This window comes from Pavona decussata, unplaced genomic scaffold, assembly GCF_977016875.1.
Source record: "Pavona decussata unplaced genomic scaffold, jaPavDecu1.1 SCAFFOLD_11, whole genome shotgun sequence".
Lineage (NCBI taxonomy): Eukaryota > Metazoa > Cnidaria > Anthozoa > Scleractinia > Agariciidae > Pavona > Pavona decussata.
The window spans coordinates 3,930,465-3,950,046 of NW_028145434.1; the positions used below are offsets into that span (position 1 = coordinate 3,930,465).

The 19,582-nt window shown below is 37.8% G+C and overlaps 1 protein-coding gene across 1 annotated transcript; it reads right to left on the reverse strand.

The window, feature by feature from the left end:
• Window positions 1-19,582, reverse strand: LOC146488288 (phosphatidylinositol 4-kinase beta-like). Its single transcript, XM_085122655.1, has 20 exons — window positions 18,295-19,582; window positions 17,166-17,209; window positions 15,479-15,569; window positions 14,529-14,635; window positions 14,224-14,386; window positions 13,657-13,806; window positions 12,600-12,690; window positions 11,876-12,018; window positions 11,014-11,111; window positions 10,738-10,789; window positions 9,047-9,124; window positions 8,645-8,741; window positions 7,828-7,909; window positions 6,982-7,060; window positions 5,982-6,022; window positions 5,373-5,490; window positions 3,754-3,860; window positions 3,181-3,313; window positions 2,190-2,310; window positions 1-2,077 (listed from the first exon to the last, which is right to left on the reverse strand). Exons 1-20 carry the CDS (start codon window positions 18,718-18,720, stop codon window positions 1,893-1,895), a joined length of 2,406 nt encoding a protein of 801 aa, XP_084978781.1. The 5' UTR covers window positions 18,721-19,582; the 3' UTR covers window positions 1-1,892.

Genomic DNA, 19,582 nt, shown 5'->3' on the forward strand with positions numbered 1-19,582 from the left:
TTAAAACCAAACTCCTGTTTATTACCGCCTAAAAAGGGATAACATTCTTGCACTAAAGTAGTAGAATTAAAGGTAAAAACGGGAGCAACTTGCCGTGCAATAACCGCGATCTTCGGCAGTCCTGACGCCATGCGATATAGGCCTGTGTGGGTGTTGCGTTCCTTTTATGGTTTTCTTTTTTCCCCTAGCCGGTTATCAGTGCTACACATCGTAAATTGAATCATTTTCTTCTTTAACTTTCTGGACGTTTTTTCACCACTTCATCCCGGCTCTTTTTCATTACTGCTGTATCTTCGTTGGAAGAATAAAATTTACAATTCCGTAGATCAAAACTGGAGCAAGTGGCATAAAATTAAAACATCCGGACGTAATTGCTAAAACGGACGTCAAAATACTCAGTGATATTTACTGGGCTGAACGTCCGAGTTTTATTCAGCTCGAACCTGAAATGTCCAAACCAAGCACAAATAAGCTCTTTATGTACATTGAAATTCAACATTTACAAAAAAATTGACTAATTGACTAACTATGTAACACGTTTTGTGTCTCGTAAAAGACTCGTTGGAAATCAAGCTGGTTTGTAATTCGCTTGCCGGGCAGATAAGGACGCACAGAGCCGAAAAGTAAATTAATCTATATCCAAATCCTGGTAGGCTGTTTAAGTTTTCGTTCTCTTGATCCACGAAACTTGATCTTAGTCGCTGTGTTGCGGACTATCGCAAAGTTCATGCTGCCCTTTGACGAAGACGACGTTTTGTCAAATACAAACCTATTATATCCCCTGAAATGTTTGCTTGATGTCGAAGTTTTTTGAAGGCACCAGCATTTTACATTTTGACTCCAGACACTGTCAAAAATACTTAATTTTTGGAAAGAAAGCTTTACCTTTAATATGATTCATCACCAATTTTTAATGTGGCTGTTTCACCTATTTACCTAAACGACACATTGGATTTGAATCAGAGGAAACCCTATTAATGACGATTAGATTTTGTATCAAAAATCACTTCACTAAGACTGGTCCAGCTGGAAATGGATGACGTTTAAAAATAAAAATACGCGAACATCTTCAAGTTCTTCCCTTACGGCTTGGTACAGTTTCGAGTTCAAAGCGTAAAAATTCTTCATTAAGTACGTAGCCCTTTAAAGCGATTGCTTTTTTTGAACAGAAGTTCACTTCTTGTTTTAAATCCTATTCCAGGGGTACAAGAAACTGTTGTAAAGGTTCGCGTTGAGCTAATGCAAAATGTTAGCAGCAAGTCACTGGTCATTTAGTAACAACTTCTTCCGCAAAGAGGGCGGTAAGTCAGCTTGTGAGGTGAGCGAACGTACATTGTTTTGACTAATCATTGACCGATTTTCAATCGCACATTTACTGTTCGAGTCGAGAGAGGCCCTCATTTCTGGAAACCATTTAACAATCACGAGTCCCTGATAGCCACAGAGCCTAGGAGTATCTCCTTCCATTACATACCACTAGTGAGGTACTGGAGACCATAGCTAAGTTCTCTGGCAAGCGAGAGCAAGGCAGTTTCAATTGAAAGGTAATCTTCAATTTCTGAGTCAGTATCCACTCTCCTCTTTACCAAGAAACGCATTTCTTTTATAAAACATTGTAGCGCCATAACGTTTCAAGGTCAGCGAGTGCAAGCGCTGTTAATCACTTCACTGGATAAATTTCAGTGGTAGAATTAGGTCTGTATTCATTTCTTGTTATAAAATTCCACTTGTGAGGTACTAAAAACCGTCGTAATAACCTCTTTCGCGTTGAAGAGTAAGTACTTCTCATAACAAAAAAAATTCGACTCGTAAGGAACAAAAAGCCTTCGTAGAGCTTCATAGCGAGCCAATACATTCTGGCTGATTGAAATTTGCATTGAAGTGATCACATGCTATAAAATCCCATTGGTGAGGTATTGGAAGCCGTCGTACAGTTTGGTGGTAAGCGAGTGCATGCTGGTTTCCACCAGTTCATCGATTAAGGTACCTAGCTGTTCCTCTGTCAAATTCATGTGGAATCTCTCTCTCATGGCACGTACTGTGGAAGCACCGCGGTTAAAACATGGCAGCTGTGAACCTTGGTGAAACAAGACCACAGGAAATCAGTTTAAAAGAATTAAACCTGAATGTCACGCAATGCCTTTATAAGGCGTTGCGTGACGACATAGGCAAATCAGGAAAAGGAGTACCTGTTTGCATGATCTCAACCAGCTGAAGACACTTGTCCATGTTTTTCCGTGCGGCAAGGAAGCCTTGAAGCATTAGTATTTTAAAGTAATTGTACATGTCGCTGTCGACCCCACCCATCACCTGCAATTCAAACCGAACAAATGCAATGCATAAATCAATGCAACAAGGCAGTGAAGAGGGGGTGGGGAGAGTAGTGAGCGTTTCATGGAAATCTTGCGTTTCACTTACACCAAGATTTTTTCCTGATTCTCACTAATATTTGGAAACAAGGTGAAATTAAACAACTTTTGTAACATAGACAACGAAGCAATATAGCATTAGGTTAAAAATAGGTTGGCACAAAAATTCATAACATCATGACAAATACTTGAGCTGTTGAAAAACGGGTAAACACTCTTGCTCGTTTTTGAAACACTTGTAATGATGGTGAAAACGGTGGGAAACGAATGAGCTCACGGAAATCCTACTGACGTCCACGCTTGTCGAAAGCAGCGCTTGATTTCATAAATGTACATTTTATTATACACTCGTTTTTATAATAACGTCTAATTTGGGGGCTGAGGCTCAACGTTCTTATTTTTTGGGCAATTTGAGCCTGAAAAAGTTCTTAAGATGGTGTTCTTAAGTTTTCGCCATAAAGTTTTTAGTATTAATACTTTTAATAGTCCTGAAGGAAAAACAAAAGAGTACAGCTTAAGCCTGACACTATGTACCAGGCATGCAATAAGAAATCCATTGTTAATGTTAGTGTGTCCCTTTATCATTTGGGTTAATTGGACTGAACAGACTCAAGTTTTACATGTGTTATTCTATCCGTATTTGTAATGTTGATTTTAAAAAACAATTGGTCGACATAAAAATGTTCTAAACTGACTCTCAGCTTGGGTAATGTTATTAAATTTTAGTTAATCTCAGCCTCAACGTTCTTATAAACAAGGTTCTTATAATAAAAAAAAAGTGTATGTTACAAAGGAAATAAGGTATCAGTACCTCAGCAAACTCGTGGGTGAGTTTAAATGGCGAACTCTCAAAGCCGAGGTTGCGTGGAGAACATGAGAGGATGAATCCAAAGTCTATGTGGATAATATGGCCATTGCAGTCTAGTAGAATGTTACCGTTATGTCTGAAAAGAGAAAAACAGATTCACTACGTTGAACTCTGGGCGCTTTTTTTTTATCATACCCAGAGGCAAACTTTCAGTTGCAATTATATAACTGACCGAGCCTCCGTGTACTTATAACTTTGGGAATGTTTTTGTTTTTTGGGAGAATGCTCTGCACTTGTCGGCAACTTGAATGCTGTTTGCTCCAGTACGACAACTATTTAACAAGCAAACAAACCAGTACAATAAAAAGGACATTTAAAAACAAAACAAATTAATCAATGGATTAACAGCAGACACTAGAAAATAACACTTTCACCAATTTGCACTTGGAGGAGCACGAAACCTATGAAACCATCAACAGTCCATCATCTCGTATGAAAACAAGAGACCGTAGAATTTACCGTTTATGCTCACAAACGACACGTTTAGAGTATACTAGCATCTAAGAAACAGTTCACCTGTCCTTGACTTGCATGAAGTAGCAAACCAAACAGTACGCAGCACAACTCTGAACAAAATTACGCTGCGCGTTCAGAAACTCTTCTGAATTCACGTCTCCATGTTCCTGTGACCAAGAAAGAAAACGGCAGAACAACATTACAAGAAAGATAGAAAACACAGAAAGAAGCCAGAGCCATCTAACAAATAACTTTCAGGTCCCAAAGGCCTATTCTTATACCGAATGTTTGGTTTATCAACAGAGTCGATAACTAAAGGGAAATTGGCCACCGTAAAGAGATTCGAGTGCTGACGTTTCGAAGGGCTAACGCTCGAAACGGCAACACTCGAATCTTCATACGGTGGTCAATTTCCCTTTAGTTCTCAACTCTACTGATAAACCAAATATTCCTTTCTACTCCCCACTGACGCAACACCTCAGGTTCTTTAGAAACTAAGCCCCTTACCTGTTATGCCAACTGGGCAAGGAAGATATTTATATTTAACACATGAAGATGCAACTTAACCGACTACATATGGCACGTGACAGCCTCTGTTCCCCAACCCCGTCTATGGTACCATAGGGGGGGGGGGGGGGGGGTCAAACCATTATGTGGAAGACTTCTCTTGAACGACCACCTCTATCAAAACGACAACTTGTTACCGGAATTTTGGATGACCATTAAGGAGACATCTGACTGTATACTAATATCAAAGAGTGCAACTTTTTCGTCCCCCAAACAGAAGCTTCAAGGAGGCCGAACACAGTTTTCCAGTATACAGGTGTTAGTAAGCATTATTTGAAAACTACTCACTTCTGAGTACCCGAAATTAGCATGGTGCAAGATTAACTAAAAAGGAATAAATTTTGATACTTATTGTTGAGCAAGGTGCCGTTGCCATGGCAAACCAGCAAGCTATTAACCGTCCACAAATAACGGTTTTCCTTAACTTTTAGAAAACTCACTCGCTAGATTTTTTTCCATTTTTTTATCCAGAAACACTCACAAAATACTGACATAGTGACGCTGCTTTCATGTAATTTTAACAGAGATCTCCTGTAAATGTTGGTTTTGCACTTTAATGGTTTTTGAAGATACCCTCTGTTAGATTTTGGTTTTTGTTTGTTGGCGAGTTACGCTTTTAGAGAACTACTGTTTTGTCAAATTTCACGAAATTCTAACGAGCGGTTACTTAGACAACAGTTCATTTCCATTAAAACAACCAGTCACAATTTTTTGCTCAACTGCGCATGCGTGGCTTTTAATTAGGTTTTCTCAGCAAAGATGACAAGCGTACAAAAAGGCTTAGCTCTTCGTGAACTCACTTTTTTTGTTCGGCGATAAATGAAGAAGGATTCACAAACGAGAAACTGAGTTATTTTAAAGCAAAACTTACCTCTGTGATCCATTTGGTATAAAATCGAGGGATCGATAGTATTTGCTTACCACAACCCTAGCGCGCGCTTAATAGCATCACTAACAGAATCTGTTAAGCGCGCACAAACTGTTTTCGGCCACCTTAAAGAAATCTCTCATTGAAAACCCCGTCAATCAAAGTATCACTTCGCATCCAGACTTCGCCAAGGATAACAAAGCCCAGGGTTTTGTATATTCTAAGTACAGCACAGTAAAACTACCTTGATGAAGTAATTCATGAGCGACATCTGACTGTTCTTCTTAATCTGATGAAGAGACACAGCATTCACGACTGGTTCAATAAGCCCACTGTCACTTGAGGTCACCACAACAGCATACCTGAAATCAGCACAAGGGAGGTAAAGAATCACCGGCTTCTAAAGCTTGGCATCCTTAGCATTAGCTTTTGGCTTTGCTTACTGCGTCTTTCAATAAGGCTATGTCTACACTAAGCTGGATAGCATTTTATGCTGTTGTGAAAAATACTCCGACCTGGTGTGAACACTTTTGTTACTACATATAATTAAGTTTTCCATGTATTTCGAACTTGATAATGATGACATGGAGTCATCGAAACGTCGTTCACTCTTTATATCGCTCATTTTTATTCTTAAGTGCTTCACGAAACCTTTTATTATCAGGAATTTCTCTTATGAAAAGTTTAAAGAAGTCTGTAATTGACTATGATCAACCGAATATTTTTTGCTGCCAACATATGAGCATAACAATTCCCAGATAACCTTTAGTAAAAAAAAAAAATAAACAATAAACAGAAGGGAGATTACTGGTAGTCAGTAATCCAATTGAGGCAATTCAGGCAGTGCACTTACGGTCTTAGACGAAGAGGCACTCGTTCTTGATTCCAAATAGCCTTCAAAGAGAGAGAAAGACCACTTTTAAGTGATGACTAACGTTTTCCGTGTTTGTGATTTTTTTGTTTCTGTGAGGTTTTGTTTAGCAGTAGTATGTGTTAATACAGGAGTAAAATCCCTTGGTTGATCAGATGTAAACAGCTCTGCCATTCGTATAACAAAGCAATGTCTTCACGCAGCTATGTAAATTAAGGCTGTATGGCGTTCAATGGCGAATGAATGGATGAAAAACGTATGGTTCAAAAAGAGTACGCAGCAAGCAAGCAACTTTGAATGTTTCTACTCGCATGCAGGTCGACCACAGAGCTATAAATTCCAGATCTCCCTAGCAGTTCCCAGTACCAAGTTATACACCCGGGAAGAGAGCCGGGGGGGAGGAGGGGTTGGAGTACTCCCATATATACATGTATAAGCTATATTTGTATGTGCTGCTGTGAAGGGTATGGTTTTCAAACAGTTTTCTCTGGGATAGGGAATAGAAATCAGAGAGTTTTGGTCTAGAATATCATTTTTCAGGGCCGGAACTTATCAATTGCTTAAAGAATTAAGTCTAGACTAGGTTTCCTGGCAAATGACAACTAAAAAACGTGTTTTAGTTGTTGTTGTACACGTATAAGATTTTGTTTTGGCTGGACTGTGATAGTGACCGAGTTTCTGGAAAATAGCGAGTCTGGGATAGGGTAGATATTTTTTGTCTTTAGTCTAGGATAGGGTTGCAAAATGCAGCTCAACTTCGTCTGGTTTAGGATAAGGGTTTCAGAGACCCACCCAAAAACGTGAGAGTAATTCCCCCTCCCCGGCTAGAGAGTGACAATGTGAAGTCAAGCACTGTGTATTTAATGTTGAAGGAAACAACACGGCAATTCAGAGACCACCATATCCTCCAACCATCTTCTGATCGACATGGACTAATCTAAAATACAAACTAAGCGCCTCCACAGAGATCAGTTATACACACCTGGAATTGCAGCAGCAGTTGGTAGGCGAGAAGTTCCTGCCGGAGATCATCTCCACACTTCACAATCATTGGTAAAAGTTGTAAACATGACCGTCAAAGAAACTCCTTTAAAGTTTTTCTTTTAACATTTTGACCCCACCATCAAGTGACTAAAATTGGATGACCTAAATGTATACTTGAACTGAAATGCTATTCATGACCAACAAATACGCGATGTAAAATTGCTTGATCTAAGCCTGCGTATTCTCAAACTGAATGACATACAATTGCACGACCTTAACCTGTCTTGTGTGCCTACAATTACTTCTAAATCGGAAAGTGTGTGATCTAACATTACATGATCGAACTGCACAATGTAACATTGAAGTGACCTAAAATTGTTTCCAAAAAGGTTGTGTCCTGATAATCAGGGGCACCCAACGACAATTTTCTCTCAGATCCTTTGAAACGTTTTTTTAGGCGATCTGGAGTGGCTTTAAAGCTCTATGGGTTCATTTTAGGCAGCACTAAAATATTTGTATCTGTTCGGTCATTCTTGGGGAACTAGAGTCTTTTCGAAATTAGTAGGGCATTTTTGTCCATTTCCCGAAAACCTTAGGTCTTATTTCCTTTCCGAAAATCTTAGCTGACCTTTTTTCGGTACCCGAAAAAACATTTTTATCAATCCGAAAACACCAGGCCTTAAATTTCCCATATCACGAAAGTTCGAAGTGAAAATTCCTTTTAGAAAATTGTAGGGCGTTAAGGACCTTCCGAACAGATAATTTACCGAAACGATCCGTTAGGTGCCCCTGAATAATTGAAGCTTCAATCATTGGTCTTTTGAGATAGTGGTACAAAAGGATATTCCAGTTGGGCACGTGACCATATGGCGAAGCTTCTCTTATTCTAGCTTCTTTCTCTTCCCATGGTTCCTTGAGAACAGCAGCTGCAATAATTCAATGGATAATTGTACACTATCAGGCAGGTGAAAACGATTGATTATAGCCTTTCGCACTGAGCGGTTTTGTTGGTGTTTGGTGAATCACGGAGGAGCCGCGAAAACGAGCGGCCACCCATAAGTAGAACGGCAGATTGTTTTGATTCTGCAGCTCCGCCGGCCTCTGGGGCCACAAAACCCAAACAAAACCTCCAGCTATGCAAGCTAGATTGATAGATTGAATGTAATCATGTTCCCATACCTCCAAAGTAGTGAATAGTTTTAAATGATACAAATTAATAATAATTAAAGAATAAAAATCACCAAAAAGCAGGGATTGTCTTAAAATTCCTATACAGCTTAACAAAATGATAGTTTTTTGTTGCAAGGGTTTTAGATAAGTTAAACTTTGAACAGATCACGCAATGCCTTGTGGGACATTTTCTACCGCGGTCCACTTAAAACTATCATGGCCTAACTTAGACATAAATTCCCCTCTTATCATTTTCATAAATTGACACTAACAATGTAATAGTAAGTTTGCATAGCCAGTGGCATTGGCAAAATGAAAGTGGATGCTGATAACTCAAATGAGTTTGTGCCATCTTGGTTGAATCGTACTGTCATGAATGTGTGAATGACTAAAATGAGCACAGTGACATTGGCAAAACACAGACACAGAAATTTGTATTTTCTGTTGTAAAGTCACAATCAATACAATGTCATCTGAGAGCTCAAACCTACCTGAAGGATCTTCAGGGTCCCTTTTGAACAAGGCTTGAGGTGCACTGAGGGACTCTGAGAGCCTTCTTCTTATGTCCCCTGCTGCAACAAATGGACCCTGGACAAGAAAACAGATGCACAGATCACACAAAAGGTATAAATTCATTACGCTTGCTACCCATTTTGTCTGAGCAATGCTTCAAATTTAGACAAGTTTTAAGCATAAATATTATTTTGAATAACTAACCATGTTACCATACATTTGATGCAATGTTTGATTCTTGGAGCACTGTTTTAGACTAATTTCCAATTGCACAACCTAAATACAGCAGCTTTGGTGGGTGACAAACTACTGGAGCTAAAAATTTCAGCAACTTTAAGACCTCAAAATTATTGGCATACTGAGTTTGACACTCAACTTACATCAACAGCGTCTTGCTTTGATTTATCTTCAATGACAGTAGACCAACATTCATCATCAGAATCCCCTGGAGCTGAGATCTGTCAAGACAATTCAAAGTCAAGAGAGAATGAATTTGAAAATCAGTATAAAATGCTGTGGCATGTACACATTTTCAGTTCATTTGAAGGTAAACACATTTTTTAATATTAAAACATTGAAATAATTATTATTAGTATACACCACAAAAGTGAATAGTGCTTTTTGCGCACGCTGATTGGCTAGCTCGGAGGTGATTAGCCAAATACTATTCACCTCCAAACAGCCGAAGAGAAACAAGATGGCTTCCCATTTTGCCACGGTTACTTAAGGACGGTGCCTACTATTGTTTCTGCGCATACGTTCTGCGCATCTTGAGATACTTGGGTTTCCTATGGGTGGTGCCTGCTAATACAGGAATATTTTTGCGCGGTTTAAAACTATGCGGAGAAAGCAGAACTTAGCAAACGCGTTTGGTATCTCGAAATAAAATTGGGGGTAACCATGCATTTTTCAGAGATAATTAAGCTTCAATTTAGGAAAAAATCCCATACATTGCTTCACATTTTGGGGCTTTTTAGAGATAATATTGCTTAATTATCTCTGAAAAATGCGTGGCTACCTCCAATCTTTGTTTTGGATTCCAATAGGCCTTCCTAACATGTGCTTTTCCTGCATAGTCATAAACCGCACAAAAATACTTCGATATTAGTAGGCACCGTCCTTAAGAGGAAATTATCTTGATAAACGAGGCCGCTGTAAAAAAAAAAAATACATACAGCCTGTAAATGGCAACAAAGTTTGGTTTGACAGCATTAAAAGGTAAGTTATTTAATTTTTTCAACCTCATATTCTAAGGCGAAAAATGAAAATACAATCCCTTGTTTACGAAAATTGCCGGCCACTAAAATTACAATGAAAACAAAGAAACATCTAATATTTTTCAGCATGGTTTCAACAACAAGATGAATTTCACAGAAAAATTGAAGAAATGACACTGTAGGAACTAAACAAGTGTCTCCAAAAGTTTTATTTGTCTGCAAGAAAGTGAGACAGAACTTTCTACGATAAGAAATCGCTTACTGCGTGGCGCGCGAGATTTCAAAATTTCATACCATTTGTCGGTATATTGTCAGAAATAAAATATAACTTTTTGGTCGGCTAGTTATCATTTCAGCTTGTGTGGCATATACTAAAACAATTATTATTCACCTCAGTGTTGGTGAAAGTGATGGATATTTACCTCGCTGCATCCATCGCTATTCACCTCCACTTCGGTGAATAATTGTTAATGAATAAATGCTCTGGCTTTGCTTTAAGTACAGTTTCTGATTTGCTGACTAATTATGTTGCAACCATGACTGTCATCTAATTTGTCCTCCAATATTAACACTTGTTAAAACCTATAGGTCATGAAAATAATATATGAAAATGATAACAAAAGGTCTTGCTGTTCAAATAAAATTCTCCCAAAAAATATCGTATGAAAAATAAGCTGTGACTGATCAGAGTGACTGCTTTAGTATGGGCTTAATAGTATACAAACCCATAACCTTTTCTAAGAGCAAAATATGAAAGCAGCCAACAATAATAGACTACTATATATAAAGAAAATGAAACAAGGATTTCATTTACTTAAAGTTTGAAATTAAGTTAAAAAGAGAGTAACACTCACAGAAAACTGGATTTCTTCAGTACGGCAATAGGTTGGTAAATGCTCTTCAGACCTACACAGACACAGGCACAAATGTATAATAAATAAGTAATCTGGAATAAACAAGTATGTTAATTTTCAGTATGTTAATATTAAAATATCATTGTTAAGGAAGATAGAGTAGAAAGAGCTGGCTTGATGGGTGACATATTGATCAGTTTGTACGACAACTGTATCCTATCCTTTTAAAAGTAAACCTGAGGAGAAGTTCATGTTACCAATTAAATCCATACTGACCTTGTTTGCCGTAACGTGGGCTGGAACTGCTTGGATGGAAAAGGATCATCTCCATTTCCTGAGGTACACAACACTTCCACATAGATCATGTATGGAGCCTGTAGAGCAACAAACCATTTTTTTTTGGTCAATGACTTGATTTTTTTCAGTATGTTGTTTATTGTATAGGTAAAGGTTTCATTATTAAAGGAATCTTTGGATGGTAAATTTGTGTTTTCAGACTCCAAAACCTTGGCAAACCAGTCATTAATTTTAAAATTCAAACAGGTATTTCTACAATAACCAAAAATCTTTGTCCAGAGAAAAATCATGTTTGAAAAATAAAGGTTTTTTTTCACCTTACAATAATTACTTTTTTAAAATTTAATGAGAGATAAGCCTTTTGAATGCCCAATTTTCAATTTCTGGCTTTAAGTCTCACACTAAGTTTGTACTGTTATCAATCTGCAACTTTCTTTGTGACATAGTGTCACAGTGTAGATGGTCTATCACCAACAATATTACTCCTTTTAATTTTCTTTGTTGAAGAAGAATGGCCAACAAGCCTCATCACGTGCCAATAATGGCTAGAGAAATTCATTGCTGATAATTATAGGCCATTTGCCGCTAACAGTCACATGGTACAAAATCCACCATGTTTGAGAGCGAGCTATGCACTGGGACATCAAGTTTGACTGGATGAAGTCGCTAGGTTTTGAATGTCCCATTGAACACCTTGCTCTCCAGCATGGCGGCATGGCTCTGTACCATGCGACCGTTAGCTACAAAGGGCCCATTGAAGTCGTCCATATGTGCACAGCAGGGTTGTGGTTCTGCCTCTTAATGTATCATTGTTAGTAGGCATTCTGTAGGATCAACTGACCTTATCTTTGGAGTTCAGAACCACTGCAGCAGTGTGTGGTATTCTCACAACATAATGGTCTCCAATTTGAGAATGTACAGGTAAGCTCACTTTAGCAGGCAAGTTCAGGTTTAACAGTGACAGTTCTGCATACAGTCTAGAAGCTATATGTCAAGGAAAAAAGACATTATCCAAATTGGTTCTATAATCTGACACATATACTTTAAATTAATAATGACTTACTGGATTGATAATTTATGATTACAAAATTAAGCCCATTGACTTAAACTAGGGAGTTATTCCCAGCTAAAGACAATAATAATTATTATTAAAGCCATAGATGCTCTTTTTTCTGGTTGTTATCCTAAAAAGCACAACCTATTGATGACTGCCAAAAAAGTCCTTTAAAATGCCTAATTTTAGGCAATTTCTTCTTATGAAACAAAGTAATGAAATCACAAAAATATGGTATCTACATGTACATGTACATGGAAAATCAGATAACAAAATATCTTGCTTTCTACTGTAATATTTAACAACACTGCAAATATCCTGAAGCAAATGTATAATGCAAATCCAAGGACTGTTATTACTTTTGTTATTGCTATTAATGCACTATTAAATAAATGTTTTGGAAATTTCTAAGGATTCTTTTCACTTCACCAAGAGACCTTTGCCAAGGCTGATGATACATTCATCATAAAATAAACAATTTAAAAAGTAAAATACACTGTAATGTACTTACTCTTGAGATCCTTTGTTGGCAGGGAGGTGAGCCTCTTACCCACAGAAATCAGTGCACTTATGAACTCTCTCTGAGCTACAAGCCTTGGAGTCTGATGAGAAATAATTAATACCAAATAATTCCAAATTTTAGCCCCTCTAGAAATAAGCACCCCCAAAACTAAGCATTCAAATCCCCATAAGTACCTCCAGAAATACACCTCCTAACCTCAGACATAATTAAAACCTTCTGATTATAATCCCACCACAACATAACCCAAAGGCTGGCAGGGTGAGCCATTCTAAGCTTTTGAAGATGTGGTGCTTCAAGCTGTTTTTATTTTCAACTCTGAGTAATTATGAAATGCAAACTTCCCTCAAATGTAAATCCCCATACAGAAAATAAGCTCCTAAAATGAATAATAGATGCTTATAATAATTATTATTCAGAATCAACGTAACGGTATGGCAGCATGTTAAATTAACCAGTCCCTTGTAAAACGACAACAAGTGTCTCCCCCACTCATAAGTTCTCCAAAGTTATTTACTTTTGTTTTCATAAAATAATGCTGCATTTAATGTATTTAGCATAATGTGTAGACATATATAATTGCAGGCTAACTTCCCAGAAATAGACTAAGAAACGACAGTTTTTACAAGGGAATCACCACTACTACTTGCTGTTTACAGTCAACCCCCAACTGTGGACACCTTTGCAACATGGACACCCAGTTATGACAGACAGAAATTGAAGTCCCAGTGAACAAGAACTACTAAAAACAACTCCCACTAAAGTATAGAACTTCCCTATTAAGTAAACCAATCACAGTCCCTGAAGACATCTGTTGTACATGTATTGGGAGTTGACTGTACAAGACCCCTATCTACACATTACTTGAACACCAGGAAGGTTCACAACACAAGTTTCTTTACTCTGTTAAAACATTTTTGTCTTTCAGAGAGAAACTTTGATCAGGATTTCTAGAACTTCAATGATCATCTTGTAACTAGAATATTATATTTCTCCATTTCTTTTCTTCTAATTTGCGAGCAAGAACCATTTAATGATCCACAGTTACCTGGCAGCCACAGTCAGGCGTTCGCACCAACTCAGTCAAGGCAGGACTGGAGGCATTTGGAGACACCGCTGGAGAGTGTTTGGAACAGCGACTGTCAAATGCATGGCCATACCTCAGATCTCCATTTCCTGGGGACTCGCACTCATTTGACTAAAATATAAAGATATAAAAAAACATAAACCTATTACTAATTTGTTTATCCCCTAAGTGCTCACCAAAGAGCTGTCTACTAAGAAACTTGATTCAAAGGTGTGGACACTTTGGCAAAAAGGTGTCTGTGTGTTCCAGGTGGAATTGGAATTTGGAAGTGATGGTTTTTGTGTCAGCCAACTGTTGACTGACACTTTATTTTAGGATAAGGCTAAATTGTCGGCCATCTGTAGTTGTCGGCCGATACTGTTGGTCAGTTGTTGGCATAAGTTCACCGACAGTCAGTCAACAGGTTTACTGGGGAGCTGCTTTTCAGTTTTGGTGAAAACTTTGCCAAAATCTTTCCAATTCTCTGTAAGTGTAGCTTAACAAGCCCTTTTAGACATTATTAATATTATACAGTTATATGTAACTTACTTGCATCAGGCGGTTGGAAGCTGTGATAGCAGCTGTGGCATCTGATTTGGACCTCTGATGGGTCTTCTTTGTGGGTGTGGCTAACGTTGCACCTGTGGTTGCTGGAGAGATGGGTGGAGCTAAAGCATGAGACCCAACAACAGCTGATGGACTTAAAGGGGATCTGCAAAGACAAGAAAATAAAGTTTAATGGGTTTCAAAATAATCATGAGTAAAGGTGAAAAGCTGATGATAGGTTAAAGTACTTTGACTCTAAACCAAGAAATTAATTTTATGGTAAAACTGTGCTCTTACTAGTGACATACCTTGGTCTGCATTCCTCCAAAACTAACTGAAGCAGTCTCATTCCCCTTGCGTACTCTTTAGAGGGAAGCCATCCATCAGCACAGTATGCTTCTAACAACCAGGATGCCTGGACAAAACATGTTCAGTTAAATGTTGTTGTCGTTTTTTCATGACAAACCCAATATGCTATACTGTGCAAGTGTGATCCATTATGTTAACGGTTGATGTGTAGATCTCTCAACATAAATGCGCTGACAGCTGTCTTCGTACAAACTATTATTTCTGCCACTATGCTTCAAACTGATTTATACTGGTAATAATCATGGATTAGTAAAGTATGTTCAAGGCCCTGGCATGAAAACGAGGCGAGTGGTCGGCCAGTCCAAGATGGCGCCCAAACCCTAAAAGCGCATGACATCCAGACCGAAGTGAGTCAACCCACAGGACTTAATTGGCCAGTGGAATTCAAAGCTCTCGTATGAAATCAAGGCGACTGGTCAGCCAGTCCAAGATGGCACCCAAACTCTGAAATCACACAGCATCCAGAAAAAAGCGACATGAATACTATGCATCCTCCTTACATCTACGTCGAATGCAAACACACTGTAGCTAATCAGCATGCAATCAAATTCAGTAGACGTAAGCGTGTATTTACAAACTTGTTGAGAAGAATGATGACTATGCAAACTAGACCTGACTCTTACGCTTCTCTCATGTTCTCCAAACTTCCTGTCTGCAACGTACATGTAACTCTGCATGCCAAGTCACGAACCAACTGTTACATAATTTGCACTTGCTGCCTCCTACTACTACTGTTTAACTACAATCCAGACAAATACAGTATATAACACATTTTCAGGGAGCTGAATGTTTAATCACAGTGACGGTGGACTCAAATCCAAACTGATAGATACAAATATTGCACAAGACTTTCTTTGACAAACGAAAGATGGGGAACAACCTGCCGTACCTGTAATGCAAAGGAAAAGCTCTTCCTGCACCTCTCAACCAAGTATCTATGAAGAGCCTCTGACACTTCATCGACGTGGATGTACATGTTACTAAAATTATAGTAAAAATTACATGTAATAACAACTCTTAGTAATAAGTTAATAACAAACCAGTGGATAAAATACACTCATACTGTTTTGTTTTTTTTGCTTACTATGATTGGCTACTCAAAATGCAGATAGTATTTTACTTTTCACCTACCAGTGTTGGGTTGCCGTTGGATTTTATATGTGAGCATTTTCTACATGAAGTCATCTCATTTGGTTTATATTTAAGCAATACTATTCACCTCAGTGCCGGGAAAAAGCCTAGTAAATATTTACCTTACCCTTCCAAGTCACTAATTGTACACTGCATATATATATGGTAAATATTCACCCAAACTCTGAAATCGCACAGGTAAATATTCACCATGGTAAATATTCACCACTAGACCCTCCTCAAATTCAGTCATTATTGCCCCAAGCCCTTCAATTATTGAAGGGCTTGGGGCAATAATGTGTATTTTTGGGCTTCAAATCTGACTTGCTTCAAATGAGCTCTATTTTGGAACATAGACAGGAAAACAATTAACGAACTACACCTGTAAGTTGATTTTGACCATTGATTTATTATTTTTGAAGAATTAGCTTCAACTTTCAACTTGCAAGATTTACACAAAAGAGGAGTTGATGCTTGAATGATTTTCTTTTGTTTATACCAAAACAGAGAAGAACACAGTCTAAAAGCATACTGTCTCGCTTGAGTAAGGTCTGCTTTGGACGGAAAGTAATGGGTTGATTCTTCCCATAATTATACATGTCGGCCCCTAAATATGGAACTTAGATGCTTCTTACGTGATATCCGCTCATTATCCCAAACTAGAGCTATTATTAGAAGCAATTCAGATTTAATACTTATGATAATAATAATAGACACCACTTATACACCACAATTTACATTTCACTTAGTATTCAATTGTGCTTTACAAAACTTCTAAAAATAGATAAGAAAAGAGATAAGAACTAATTATAGAAATACAACTAATTAAGAAGAAACTTGCTTAAATAAAAATGTTTTCAGTTTAGTTAACCGAAAACAAGACAGATTTATAAAAGAGATCGAATGTTCAGTGGTAAAGAGTACACAAACAGTCCGGAAACAAATGTCTATTAGAGAAAGTGAATAGTCAGTGATGTATTAATGTGAACAGTCACAGGGAAACAGGCTTTTGTTTGAGATCTAGTGAGTGGTTCCAGATAGTCAGTCTGTGAGAACGCAGTCTCCTGTACAGTGCAGTTAAGGAAAGAGGATTTCTAGGAACTTGAAAGTTTCCACAATGCTCTTCAACCAAGACAGCCAAGTCTCCATTACTCTTAAATCTTGATCCTACTGCACTACCATTAAACAGAATTGTATTCATTCAGAAAGGTCCCAAATAAACTTAATTTTTAGATTCCAAAAACCCTTGATAAGGTCTGCCTATTCTGCATAGTCACAATCCACGCAAAATATCTTTGTTTTAGAAGGCACTGAATTTCTGGAACCATCCCGAGATGCGCATAATGTATGCGCAGTAGCGAAAGTACACACCACCCTTAAAAGAAACTACTGTACCTCTTCAATAAATCATACAGTAAATAACATTATTATTAACACCAACTTACATAAGTTGTGGTAAATAAAAGTTGACTTCTTCATCATCAAAGCTCTGTGGAACAAAATGAATTCATACATAGTTTAATTCTTTCTTTAGCCACTAAGAATACCCAGGACACTGATGACAAGGTTGTGAAATTCTGATTACAAACCCCTCTGGAAATAAGCTCCAAAAACTCACAGACACAAAAATGTTCAATTTACAGAATTACAGTTTGACTACAAAATCTGTGAACACCAGAATAATCTCTGAAGTGTAACATACCAGCCTCTGAAAATGTACTGACAGCACACGATTTCATAATAATGTAGCCTTTACAACTATATATGTATACACGTAATTCAGCCTCTGGCTGCAAAGTATGTCAATAAAGTATCTATCTATCACGATTTTGCCTACTGACAAAAAATCATTTTGAGAGTGTTAGTTTATTGTGTTAGAAAAGAAAAGCAATCTGATTATGAAAATCAATAAACCATAGTGACAACAATAAGTACCAGTAATTTAATTTGTGGTTTCTTTTTGCAGTTTTGCTGTGCATATGCATGTAAATGGTAACAGAACATTTAACAGTCCAGAAATGTTCCAAGTCTTCAATGTTGCACAGCAAAAAGGTTTCGCTGACAGGTAAAGTTGCTACAGACTAAATTTCCAGGTTGATTGAACATTGGCATTCAGAGTAGTATAACAAAATAACAGCAATGACAGTCACCTTGATTAACACAGCATATGTGTATATAGTTTAATTAGGTGACTTAATTAGTGGATTAATATCATGGTGGCAAATTGCTCCTTAAGTTTGGTGCGAAATTTCAGCGTTAATTTATAATTTCAAAACTGCTATGGCAACGTTTCTCGATACAATAAACAAGACAAAAACTCATGATTGTGAGTGTAATGTGTCACCCATGATATTAAAAGGTAATCACATGGTATATATATTTAGGAAATAATTTCACTTGCATCTTGTCAAAATAAATTAAATATTTTTCTAATAATTTCCCAATTTCACTTATCACCATTTGATTAACCTTACTAACGCTCCATGAAATTAACAAGACTTAACTCAAGGCATGTCTTGCTTGAATCATGGAGCAAATAATTTTCTTTAATATTTAGTCATGTAATGTACTTACAAAAAGTTTGTTTCCAAGGTACGTAAGTACGCCAGGTTCTTTGGAATTAAACAAGTATGCAATTGCAATTGACATGTCAAACAGCTTGGATTCAAACAGTCGCAGAAGCCAGGAACTCTTTGGTGGCGGGAGACTGGCATCTCCACTTGCATTCATCTCGGCCAGATCAAGTCTTAGATTTTTACGAAGCTGTCTAGTTCTGTGTTGCAACTCACTGTCCGTCATTTCTGGGTCTGATTCTGTGTGAGAGGTTTCTCCATTTAAAAAGGGTTGATTCCCTTCATTAGGATTATTATTATCCAGCACATCCCTCTCGCCATTTAGTTGCATGTCAGCTTCAACAACATTTTTCCAAGATTTAAATGGATTTGAGTTTGGAGAAGATGGAGCTGGCTGTGCAGTGCAACATGCTCGACTGTCTGTCATTACAACAATATTTCTTCACCGTGAACATGAAATTCCACTATAAGCAAGTTGTACAAAGGTCACTATATTGTGTTCTTCCAACATTTAGTGCACGATTTAATAACTATTTCACAGACGCATGCAAGATGACTGATTCAACGTCTTAAGGCACCAGAACAACATTCAAGACTACTGGTTTTCTAACTTTATCTGTCGGAAAGGTGTTGTTCTTGCGAAATTAATGTACTAAAATCCTGTGTATTTGTCACGAAATTCTCCCAGAAAGTTCCACGCACTACAAATTAACGTTATTAAACTGGACGTTTTGCCAAGAAACTCTTCTCTTTTTCACGGGCCATAAACTGGCAAGTACCAGCCAATAAACTTGAGTCGCTCAAAGTGTCAACACCAGACAAAACGAATTTTTCTTGCGTGAAGACAGTTATTGTGCGAGTACAAGCACGAAATCGGAAATCGTGTTGGACGGCCAAGGCGGGGTGAAAATTCGTCCACACACGGGGGCTGTTATTTTCCGAGAATATTTCACAACGACAGACGATATCCAAGATAAATGAAGAAAACCTCTCGTACTTGAAAAATCGCTCAAACTACTCCAGAACAACAAGAATGTCCAACGGTTCAATGAAGCGCGTTATCCTTGACTCATACGACAAATTTTCGGATCACCTTCTTGTAACGCCTTCATATTTCAATCCCTTGCTCGTAAAATCAGACTCCCACACATATTAACTAGTTGAAGAAAACCGTCTACTTATCGTCTCCCGTTGATATCGCAGCCACAATGGAATAAATCGGCCGATTTCTGCTTTTGCTAATTTTGATGTGATGGTTTTGAAGGAAGAAACATCTGCTGGTGCAGCTC

Excerpts from the sequence above, each read along its gene's own strand:
- LOC146488288 (XM_085122655.1), bottom strand. The coding sequence starts at position 18,720 with ATGACAGACAGTCGAGCATGTTGCACTGCACAGCCAGCTCCATCTTCT. Across the intron at positions 13,807-14,223 it reads CTTCCAACCGCCTGATGCAA|TCAAATGAGTGCGAGTCCCC; the intron begins GTAAGTTACATA and ends TTTATATTTTAG. Across the intron at positions 5,491-5,981 it reads GTGCCTCTTCGTCTAAGACC|GTATGCTGTTGTGGTGACCT; the intron begins GTAAGTGCACTG and ends TGCTGATTTCAG.